Genomic DNA, 11970 nt, shown 5'->3' with positions numbered 1-11970 from the left:
ATTCTACAGTGTTTGCTTAAACAAAAGCAGAGGCTTAAACAAAAATCCAGAGGTTGGTTTAGTCATTCAATGATGTAATCAAGGATCCAGGCTCTTTTCTTTCCCATTGTGCCATAGTCAGAACACTATCTTTCATCTCCGGGTCTTTCTCCTCATGATCACAGAATAGCTGCCAAAGCACCAGACATCACTTCCACATCCAAAGCAGAAAGGAAGATAGCAAAGGGGCCCTGTCCTCATACTGCTTTCTTTGATCAGGAAGAACTCCCAGCTTTCCTTGAGGTTCCATGGCAGAGAGGAAGGACAAATAGGCCAACCGTGTTGACCAACTAGAACTGGATTTACCAGCTGGAAATCAGGAAGTGCCAGTTCCCAGGTGGGGCTCTGCTAGGGTGGGAAGTCAGTGTCTAAGAGTGAGGGCTCAGGGTGGCCAAAGTCAGAGGACAGTCTATGGCTAAAGTCAAAGATTAGTCTGTGGCCAGGGCCAGAGGTCAGCATGTGGCTGCAGTCAGTCTGCAGCAAAGATCAAGAATAGGTCTATAGCCCGGGTCAGGAATAAGCCTATGGACAGGGACAGGAGTCAGACTGTGGCCAGGATTAGAAGTCAGTCTGTGGCCTGAATTAGCGGTCAGTCTGTAGCTGGAGTTAGAGGCCACCCTGTGGTTAGACTCAGGTATCCAACTGGAGCTGGATCAGGAGCTCAGCATTCCTCTCTCTGTGCATCTCTGTCTCTCTTTGACTTGGTCTCCTTCTCTGGAAAGACCTGCTGGAGGCTCAGAACTTGGGCTTATGGGAAGGAGAGAAGTAGAGTCTGGGTAGTGTCCCGTAAGACCATATATGAAGAACATAAAGGGAAAAAGGAAAAAAAAAAAAAAGACTGTCACTAAATGGGGGGCAGGGAGGGAGGGATATATAAACAAGCAAGCATGTGTGTGTATATGTAATATATATTAAGTGAGCAACACATGATACCAAACTCTGCAAATATGTAAACACTGCCTATGCCTATGCCTATGGACAACGTACAGAAGGTAACAGACACGAGTTGACACGATGATGGCATGGGACAACTTTTGTCTTGGATTTCTGTTTCCTCACTCTGTCCTTTTTTGCAGTAAAGTAACCCTAAATATAAAATGTCAGTATTTCTTTAATTATGTTCTATGCCCTCACCTCCCACAACATCCTCAAGCCCATTCAGTACTATAATAAAAACAATGCTAGCAAATACTTGCATAGCATTAACTATGTGCAGGCACCGTTCTAAGTGCCTTGCAGGCATCCACATATTTAATTCTCACAATAGCTCCACAAGGTTGTGTATTATTCCCATTTTATAGATGAGAAAGCAAGCACGGGGAGGTTGTGACTGGTGCTGCATCACACGGCTGGTCCCTGGGGCACCCTGAGTGCCTAATGTATCCTAGACCCTTTGCCACGTACTGGAAGGGGTGGGGGAAATGCAGAGATGAAAGAGAAGTGGGGTTAGGTGGGGGGGAGGGGTCTCCCAAGCCATTTTTTCTGACCAGGGCACGGCCAGGGCCTGGATTTGGACTTGGAACCGCTGGGGCAGATGTGGGCCACCAGGGGGCAGTAGGGACCAAGGAGCAGGTCTCCCTCTCCTTTCCCTCCTCGCCCTCCAGCCACTGATGCCACCCACTCCCTTCTGCAGGCGGATGTTGTTGGCTTGCCCATAAGTATCGTGGAAACGGATGGGATTTTGTGGAAGAAACGGCATCGCCTTGCTACCGTCAGTTAGGCAAATTAATCTCAAGAGCAACTGGACACCACCTGGTTTTCACTCATCATGTACTCTGCTCAAGACCGGGAGGGAAATTGAGGCCAGAGTGGTCAAGTAACTTGCCCACAGTCACACAGCTCCTAATGAGCAGAGGCAGGTTCAAACAGAGGCAGGGCGAGGCCAGAGCCCTTGTTTCTCTGAGTCTCCGTTCTCTAAACTGTAAAGGGGGGGATACGAATATGCGCAAATGGTATACAGGAGCGGTTAGGAGTCAGCCAGACCCACGTTCAAGTTCCAGAGATGCTGCAGGGGGAACTACACATCCATGGCAAGCCCCGCTGGAGCCTTAGAAGGCTGCTGTGAGGGCCCATGAGGTCATGGTCCCTCGCACTGGGGGCTCAAACAGCTTTTGCTGCTTTTGTAAACTAATAATTTTCGTGGGAAAATCATGTCAGAAAGGTTGTTCAACAGGATGTTAACGGAGATACGAATCCTTCAAAACCATTCATTTTATGACCGCCCACTTGGTGCCAGGCGTGGGGGTGCGGATGGGATTTCTGTTGGTTTTCACTTTCCTCTTTCTCTGAATCGGAGAAGGTCGGCACGTGCCAATTGAGTAATCAGAAAAAAAAGCATTTAAAAAAGAAAAGCAGACTCACAGCCCTCCTCCTCGGAAAAACCTCTGTAAAAGCGGGAGCAGGGGCGTGGCTGTGGGGGCTAGGGGACCGGAGAATCAACACCTCCTTCCTAAGGAGGGGTCCGGCCACGCCCAGCCCCTCCTGCGCTGCTACCAGAGACCCCTCCCGCTCTCAGCGCAGCGGGTCCAGCCCCGCGCGGGACGCTGGGAAACTCCCCTCCGCCAGCATCTCGCTCCGCCCACACCCAACGCCTTCTTCCAGCGAGGCGGGGCCTGAGTTGGGCCCACCTGTTCCACCAGACCTCCACACCACTCTGTGGCTCTTGAGGCAAACATTTGGTGCAGTCCGTTCCTCTTCTCTCTTCTTTCATCGTTCCAAATCATTCTCGCCCTTCTCCACGCCCACGCAGTTGATAAAAGTATGTCAGAATAAAGTTATCTAGCCCTGGATGGTTCAATATGGTAGTGACTCTGCCACATGTAGCTATTTAAATTTAAATATTAATTAACTAAATTAAATAAAAATTTAAAATCAGTTCCTCAGTTGCACTAGCCACATTTCAAGGGCTTAATAGCCACAACTGGCTAGTGGCTATCATATTGGACAGAGGGAAACATTTCCATCACAGCAAAAAGTTCCACTGGGCAGCTCTGTTGTAGGCACTCGTTTGTCTTACTATAAAACCCCTTCCTAAGATTAGTGGTTAAGAGCTATGGCTGCTAACCAAAAGGTCGGCAGTTCGAATCCACTAGCTGCTCCTTGGAAACCCAACGGGGCAGTTAGTTCTACTCTGTCTTATAGGGTCGCTAGGAGTCAGAATCGACTCTATGGCAATGGCTTTGGTACTTTTTTTAGTTTAAGATTGTTCTTTGATCCAAGGTTCTCTCTTCCTTCTTTTTCTTTTTTTTTTTAATTCTCTTTCTGCAAATTTAAAACAAAACTTTGATCCACACTCATAATGCCAAAGGTCACCTCTCTTGGAAGAGTTACTCAATAAATACTGGAATGAAGGAGCTGAGGGCTGAGAGGTCATAAGCCAGAGAGGATGGGGGACTTGGAGAGGGCACAGGCTGGGGAGTTCCCACATCAGGATTAGCCGAAGGTAGCAGGGGAGCATTAGAGGCGAAGCCAGGCAGGTTTCCCGGAAGCCCAGAGCAGTGACCACACTGAGAGTTCTAGATTTCTAAGCTGTTAGTACCGTTTTACTCTCACCACCTGTGCGCCTGCCAGGAGGCCATCCAAGAGAGGATGAGACAAAGATAATAAGGACTATCTTCAGGACAACCCTGCAATGCAAATTTTTATCATTACCCTTCCCATTCTACAAATGATAAAACTGAAGCACCAGGAAGATGGTGGGGACAGAGATCCAGAGAAGCAGTCTGGGGCTTCACACCCCAAAGGAGACCAGTGCATGGGCAGGCGAGGACCAGATTTTAGTGGGATAAAATAGTCCATCAATCAATTCTGTGAACATGCCAAGCTCCTTGTGCCTCAGGACCTTTGCACTTGCTTCTTCCAGTCATTGAGGGCTCAGCTCAAATGTCAGCTCCTCAAAGACCTTCCTGAGTACCTTGTTAGTGCCCCATGTCTCAGACCCCTATTTGCTTTCTTCATATCACCCTTCAGTTGGGAACTTTTCCTATTACTTGCTTAGTGTCTGTCTCCCCCACTGGACTGCACAACCCAGAAGGGCAGGGACTTCACTTGTCTCACTCACAGGCGTTTCCCAGCACCTGGCACAGTGCCTGGCATAGTAGGTGCTCAATAAATAGTGATGGGGTGTGTGACTTCCTTGCTTTCTCTGCTTTTTCTTTCCATGTATTAAGCTGGGGAGGCAGGACGATAGGCCAGTGTTTCAACAGCTTCCCTGAGACTGGAATTAATGTTGGTTTAAATCTGAGCAGAAAGTGGGAAGCATCTCTGTCTAGTTCTCCATTCCTGCTTCCCAGCACTCACACAGCCAATTCTATAGCAGGAGCCTCAGCTGACTGGTTGGGTCTTTCTCAGGAGGTCCTGGAACAAGAATAATGAGCCAGGGCTCAATGCTGTCTCCAGCTCCCGGCTGAGCTGCATCTCCACCACTCACAATAATTTATCTTCCCTCTTTGCTGCCAAATTTTTTAATTGGATTTTCTGGGACATCCTCAGGCAAAGTTAGGGCTAACATCTAAGTAGGCACCATGCTATATACAAGACGGCATACCAGGGTGGCTGGAAGCTCTGCAGTCAGACCTGGGTTGAAATTCTGACGCCATGACTTCCTAGCTACGTGACCTAAGCTAATCCTCAACCTCTCTGGGCTGGTTTCCTCATCTGTACAGCTGGAATATAGCAGCCTCCCCTTATCCACAGGGGATATGTTCCAAGACCCCCAGTGGATGCCTGAAACCACAGATAGTACCAAACCCTACATATACTATGTCTTTTCCTATACATACACACCTGTGATAAAGTATAATTTATAAAGAAGGCACAGTAAGAGATTAACAACAATAACTAATAAAATAGAGGCATTCTATGGCTTCTCTTTGGCATATCCGAATTGCCAACATCACTACTCTTGCACTGTGGGGCTATTATTAAGTAAAATAAGGGTTACCTGAACACAAGCATCACGGACCACAGTTGACCGCAGGTAACTGAAACCTTGGAAAGCAAAACTGTGGATAAGGGCAGGGGGGGACTACTGATAAACGAACCTGCCTCCTAGAGCTGTTGAGAGGCATAAATGTCATAGTGGATTTATAACATTTAGCATGTTGCTTGGCCCTAAATTGTTATATTTGTAATAAATTATTATATTTTTTGTGAAGAGCTCTAACCTCAGAGACAAAAGGTCCAGAGGCCAGTTCAGGCTCTGCCATTCACTATGTGACCTTGGTAAGTCCCTTTCCCTCTCTAGAGCTATGTTTTCCCATCTATAAACTGTGGGGGGTGGGGTGGGGTGGGGTGGTGGCTTGGTCTCTTCTAACACGGACAAGAGTGAGCAGCTAAAGGGACAGATTAGATTTGGGCTGAGCACAAAGGAGGCATTTCCAAGACCCATCAGGCTGCGTGTGAAGTGGTGAGCCCCTCACCACTTCTAGTGTATTATGCAGTACACCAGAACAGGAAGGAGCCTCAAACAGCCACGTGTAGAAGTAGGAGCAGCTACTCAGAGACACAGTGATCACAGGCCTAGGGACTTAAGGTCCCTTGTCCCTACAACCCCCCATCTGAGGCCCATCCCATCTCACTGTCCAATGTCAAGCTCAGGCCAACTACAGACCTACAGAGGGTGTGAGCAATGGGGACACAAAAGGGTTCAGCTACTGGCCTGCCACGAACCAGCTGTGTGACCCTGCCGAAGTGCAGCAGCCGCTGTCGCTGCCCTGTGCAGCTCCCCTGCTCAAATGTCTTCACCTCTCAGTCCAGGGACTTTGCCTGGAGTAGCCAGGGTGCAGGCAAGCTGCAGTGTGGAGCAGCCCTCAACCAGCACCAGCCGGGGAGCTGGGGAACACATGCCCCACCCAGCTCCCTCACCCTTTGCGCTCTGGGCATCGTTTCCCAGAGTTCCTCATTGGGATACAGCATCAGCTGCCACACTGGTAACCTGTCCGTAACACATCCTTTCCTGACTCCTTCCTCTCTGTCTCACTTCCCTGCTCCCCCTCCAGGGCTTCCTGGGATCACCTCCTAAATCAAACTGCACTGGGATCCTAGCTGTGTGACTCTAAGCTAATCCTCAACCTTTCTGAGCCGGGTTCCTCATCTGTGCAACTGGAATAATAAATGAACCTACCTCTTAGAGGGGTTGGGAGGCATACATGACATAGTGGATGTACAGCATTTAGCATGTTGTTTGGCCCTAAATCGATATTTTTATAGTAAATTATATGATATTTTTTATAAAGAGCTCTAACCTTGGAGGCAAAACGTCCAAGTTCAGGCTCTGCCATTCACCGTGTGACCTTGGCAAGTCCCCTTCCTTCCGTAGAGCTACATTTTCCCGTCTGTAAACCACGTGTGTGTGGTGGGGAGGGGGAGCTTGGTCTCGGGGAAATCCAGACAGCAAGTAACTTCATCTCTTGCATCTTCATTCCTCACATGGTTGATGGGGGGATGAAATGAGTCCGTAGATGTAAAGCACTAGGTTTGCTTAATAAACAAAAACAAACAGATCAAGAGCCTTTATTTACTGCAAAGCCCCGTCCCCCTCCCACTCACCCTCCTCAGGTGATAAAACAGTCTTTTAGACTCACTTAAACACTGCTCCACCCAAGGTCCCCGCCATCCCCAGCCCAAGTCTGGGCCAATGTGCAGGCTGAGTGGTGCCTGCCATCTGCGTGGCCTACTGGAGCAGTGTCACGGGCAGGAACCACTCCCTGCTGGTCTCCGTGTGGCTGCTGGCCTCAAGGTCGCAGGGCACATTTATCCGATACCCCGTGTTTAGCAGGAGACCCGGCCTGACAGTCGTGCTTCGGAGCCTGATGCACACCGTGTGACTTTGGTAATCATGATTTTCCGCATACTTCTGCCACCAGTGCAAGGCACAGTGGTTACGAGCCCAGCTGCTAACCAAAAGGTCGGCAGTTCGAATCCACCAGCCGCTCCTTGAAAACCCTATGGGGCACTTCTGCTCTGTCGTGTAGGTTCACTATGAATCGGAATCAACTCGATGGCAACGGGTGTTCTGTCACCTCCACTTGACTAAGTGTGGCTCGAGAGCCCAGATTCTGCCTCCAGCATCGACCCAGTGAAGCTCTGCTGAATGAATGGCCACCTCTGGGCAGTGGCCACTCTCCCTGGACCTCACGTTCCCATCTATTTCCCAACGTCTCCCTGTTTGGCTTTGTTAGTTTCTAGACTCAGCTTCCAATGCAGTGAAATGTGGCAGCAAACCCCAGGACTGCGTGAGACATGGTGACAGAGTGGAGCCGCGTGTGGAGTGTGTCCACTGGGCAGGACAAGGACCCACAGCTGCGGAAGCCATGGAAGAAGGACTCAGTGGTTTGCTCACAAGTCACGGTACCCAGGGACCTCATGAGCGAAGTTAAGTCCTGTAGGTGTCCGCTGTGTGGCCCAGCTGCCCAGTGCCCTGCACTCCAGGGGAAGTGGCTACAGGGCCTTGTGGCAAGCCCAGGCTCACGTTGGGAGGGGGTCTAGTCTCTGTAGTCCCCATGTTGGGACAACTTCACACTAGGGTTCTCTCAGTCTTCCAGAAATCTGCCAGTCTGGCTACCTTCCAGGCAGAGGCCTTTCCCAGGCATGGATAAGCCCCAGCCCTCACGTGGGATCCTCAATGACAGGCGGCACACACCTAGGTCACCCTCATGCACGGGGGTTCTGTGGAGGCCATGGCCACCATCTTGGGTGGCTGGCCTGAGCTCTGAGCATTGCTGAGGGCAGGCTGAATCGACAGTGAGGACTTACTCTCCTCTGAGACATCCAAGGGAGTTGGGGATGCTGAAGAGAGGCTGGCCTCCAGTCGAAGCCCACCTGGCAAGGGGTCCGGAGCCCTCAGGGGGCTCAGCAAAGGTGAGGACCTGTCTCCACAGCAGCAGTCACAGCAGGGGCCGGCCACAGTGTAGGCCTCGCCATGCTCCTCCTGGCTATGACACTGCTTCAGGTGGCCACACAGGTGGCAGGTGAGGGCTGAGTAGACGATGCCACTGCCCAGGTCGTCCCTGAGGGGGTCTGTGGCCTGCTCTGAGGGGAGCGGGGGCTTCTGGCCGTCCTCTCCCTTCAGCACTGGCCCCAGACTGAGGTGCTCTGGGGAAGCGCTTGGGAAGAGTGAGCTCTGCAGGCTGTGAGGGGGCTCCATGTCCAGTCCAAAGGTGAACTGGGGGACCAGGCCTGGGCCAGAGGCCTCAGGGCAGCCTGGAAGGAGGTTCTGGAAGGGCTTGTAGCCCCCCTCCCTACTGCTGGCCTCAACCCTACATATTCCCGGGCAGGTGGCACCGTTGGCAAGCAGGCTTGAGAAGGCCTTATACCCAGCCTCTCCGGGAGGGCTGAAGCCCACTGCCTGGCCATCCTGGGTGCTACCCTGCTTCACAGCACTCACAAATTCCCGATAGCCACTGATGGGGACCGAGGCGGGGGCCAGGGCTGCCCTGCTGGCAGGCGCCAAGGCAGGGGCTGGGGCTGCCCCATGCTGGAGGACACTCTGGCGGAGAATCTGTTCCCAGGTCTCCAGCCCCGGCTGGAGCGAGGTAGGCTGCTCCAAAGGCTGGGGGGCACAGGAGGCCTGGGAGTCCACTTTCCCCAGGTGCTCAGCCAGCTGCAGGTCTGAGTCCAGCTCTCCAGGGCCTGGGGACTGGCTTAGGAAAGTGCCGAGGCTGCGGTACACGGGGTCGTCTGCGATGACAGCAGGCATCTCTGTGAAAGCCTGGCTGGTCAACTCCGGCTCCTTGCCTTGCAGAGTTGCCTCCTTGGGCTCTGTACTTGGGACCTCCACCCAGGGCATCTGAGTATTCCTGCTTCCTGATGGTGGAGACAGCAAAGACTCTCCCAAGCCCTGTGGGCCAAAGACCCCATCCTGCCCCCCGAGGAGGTCCAGGAACAGGCTCTCTGTCAGCCGGGCCGCAATGCCCTCCCTGCCCTCTTGGAAGCTGACCCCACTGCTCTCAGGAGAAGGGCAGAAGCTCCCTTTATCTTCCTCTACTTCCTCCTCCTCGCCCTCCACCTGAGCCTCAAACAGCTCCACACACTGCACCACGTTGGTGCTCTCTGGCCAGAGCACTGTCTTGCTGAGCTCCGCAGAGCACCAGGCTGACTTTCCAGGGCCCTGGAAAGGCCCATGTCCGGCAGCCTTGGGGGAATCCTCGTCCCTTTCCTTCTTATGCTCCAGAAAACAGGGCAGGAGCTTGGTAAGACAAGTCTTCCAGCGTCTGTAAAAGCAAACACAAGTTTGGTCAAAGCTTGGTTTCTCCTCTTGGAAAACTCCTACTCATCCTTCAAAGCCGGGCTTGAAATCACCTGTACTGATGTCTCTCTATTGCAGACATGCCTCCTGATTTTATAATCAATAATCTATTGGTCTACCTTCACTACTAGCCTAGGAACTCCTTGAGGGCAGGGATAATGTCTTACTGTGAGATTTCTAGAGCCCAGCACGTGGCCTGGCACTTACTCCAAACTCAGTCTATTGAGTAAAATAAGTCTTTATCAGGGATGATGATATTTCAAATGCTTGCCGACACCATAACATAAGCAATGACCAGTTAGAACAGACGTGGGGCCTGAGGGCTGGAGCAGGGTTCTGGAGCCCTCTACTGAATCAGGTAGAAGCCCGTTATTTACTGGATTGTGGGCAGATCCAGGACATCCTCAGGGAGGAGCAAGGGAAGCCAAGGTGGTAGTGGGACACTGGAGGTGTTAGGACAGGGGCTATTTGCCAACCAGTATGCAGTTACATCAGTATTTTAACAACTGCACAGCTGCGCTGGTTAACTCTATCAGCCCTGCTCAGGCCAGGCTGGGCACCCCTAAGGACTGACCCTCTCCCCAAGGGGTTCAACACGTGCCAGACCCACAAATGAAACAGGCCTCTGCCAGCAGCCAACCTACCTAGAAGCCCCTCCTCCTCCCACACCTCGCAGCCCAGTGTCCCAGGACAACTGCCAGACACCAGGGATGAGAGGGCAGATGTGGAGGCGTGGTGACCCAGCTCAAGATGGGCCCACTGTTCCACTTCTATCTCAGAATCTACTCAGGCTACAACCTAAGTTCATATACATACGGGCACTTGGCTGGTTTCTGGCCTCGGGACGGCTTCCCCCATAGCGACACCTAAAACAGAGACAGCCAGTGAAACAGCGCTGAGTGACCTCCAGCCTAGCCTGGCACACAGAAGTGCTCAGGAAATGTTTGTGGTGGAGTGTAAGCCTTAGTGTTGACAGGTCTGAGCTCAAACCGTTCACTTTAGCTCTCTGAGCCTCGGTTTCTTGATTGGTAAAGTGGGGCTAACCCAGCCCTCCTGGGGTGGCGGTGGGGAGCTCTGAGAATTAATGCCATTGCCCTACTATTAACAGGTACTGATGTGGCAAAATGGCCACAATACTTGCAGCTCTTCCCACCCCTTGAATCAGGCCTGGCCCTCTGACTTGCTTTAACCAACACACTGAGGTGGAAGTGACGGTGGGCTAGCTCTGGGCCTAGGCCTCAAAAGGCCTCGCAGCTTCCCACCCATGATACCGAGCCTGAGCTAGCCTGTGGAGGATGAGACCCACGGCTTGGTCACCTCCACCTGAGCTAGCCTGCTGGAGGACAAGACCCACGGCTCAGTCACCTCCACATGAGCTAGCCTGCTGGAGCCAAAGACCATGGCTCAGTTACATCTACTGTTCCAGCTGGAAGTCCACCAACTGCCAGACTATGAGTGAGCCACTGGGGACGGGCCAGTTAGGCAAGATCTGCCCAGACCAGCCCAGAAACCCTGTCCCCTCCCCACATCCTGCCCTGCTCCCCCTCTGCCCAGCCCAGATCAGAATCTCCCTGCTGAGCCCACCCAGACTCCCCTTACCCTGAGCCCAGCCCAGAATCCTCCACCCCTGTTAAGCCCAGGCCGAACTGCCCACCTGCAGAAGCAGGAGCTGAATAAATGATTGTTGTTTTAAGCCTCTAAATTTTGGAGTGATTGTTACATGGCAAGACCTAACTGATCGATCAATGGCACCATGTGCAGGGTCCTTTAATATGCACCTTGTGTGGAATCTCTCAATGAATCCCAACACCTGCCCTCACATTTTAATCATGAAGAAAGCGAGCCTCAGAGAAGTTAAGCAACTTGCTCAAGTCCACACTGCAGGTAAGTGGCAGAGGCAGGATTCTAAGTTAGCCCCACTGGACTCCAGAACCTCTAGAGTTCCTAGAGAATAGAAGACACACGGCCCTTCTGTTCTCGGCTGTGCTTGTATTTCCCCCCTTCTTCCTACAGAACCTTGACATTACTCAGGTAAACCCCATCCACACACACAGCCAGTGCCCTGGAGAAGCTGACCCCACCCCCAGCTCAGGGGAGGCCACCTGCAGGTCTCAAGGTATTCCCGCCGCCTTGCTGGCTGGTTTAGGAAAGAGCATGTGATAAATTCAGGCCAGTGAGAACTCAGGAGATCTGTTGGTGCTTTGGAGCCCTGGTGGTGCAGTGGTTAAGTGGCCGGCTGCTAACCAAAAGGTCAGCGGTTCAAAGCCACCAGCCACTCCATTGGAGAAAGATGTAGCGGTCTGCTTCCATAAAGACTGCAGCCTTAGAAACCCTATGGGGCAGTTCTACTCTGTCCTACAGAGTTGCTAGGAGTTGGAATCGACTCAGTGGCAATGAGTTTGGGTTTGGTTAGGTTTGAAGGGAGGCCCTGATGCTTTAGAGAAGCTGGCACCTCTCAAAGATTCTAGGGACCTGCTTTCCTCTCTTCCATCTTCTCTTGAGTTGGCCTCCTGTTCTGGGATGGCCCCACTCACCACCCACCAGGCTCCAGCCTGCTGCAGTCTGTTGATCCTAATCCTGAGTCGTACCCTGTTACTTTCTTAATAAACCACTTAACTGTGCGTATGGTCTGTGAGTTCTGTGTGGCCAATGCAATGGATTACTGAACCCAGAAGAGGAGTTGA

General features: G+C 52.0%; 1 protein-coding gene across 5 annotated transcripts in view; it reads right to left on the bottom strand.

Annotated features, from left to right (window-relative positions):
* Positions 1-396: 396 nt before the first annotated feature.
* The window catches only part of IL4R (interleukin 4 receptor), a 56136-nt gene continuing 44562 nt past the window's right edge, over positions 397-11970 (bottom strand). For 4 of the 5 annotated variants that reach the window (XM_023741003.1, XM_023741002.1, XM_012558501.2 and 1 more), the window contains exons 10-11: positions 10103-10152; positions 5361-9251 (exon numbers count right to left, since the gene is read on the bottom strand). In XM_023741003.1, the coding sequence (XP_023596771.1) occupies positions 7682-9251; positions 10103-10152 (1620 nt within the window). In that variant the 3' untranslated portion in view covers positions 5361-7681. Of the gene's footprint in view, positions 812-5360; positions 9252-10102; positions 10153-11970 lie in introns of those variants that run through there. The other variant, XR_002825657.1, reaches the window with a different exon arrangement.

Source organism: Trichechus manatus, unplaced genomic scaffold (assembly GCF_000243295.1).
Source record: "Trichechus manatus latirostris isolate Lorelei unplaced genomic scaffold, TriManLat1.0 scaffold00170, whole genome shotgun sequence".
NCBI lineage: Eukaryota > Metazoa > Chordata > Mammalia > Sirenia > Trichechidae > Trichechus > Trichechus manatus.
Note: the sequence above shows the minus strand (reverse complement) of the source record. Positions and strands in the feature narration are given on the sequence as shown.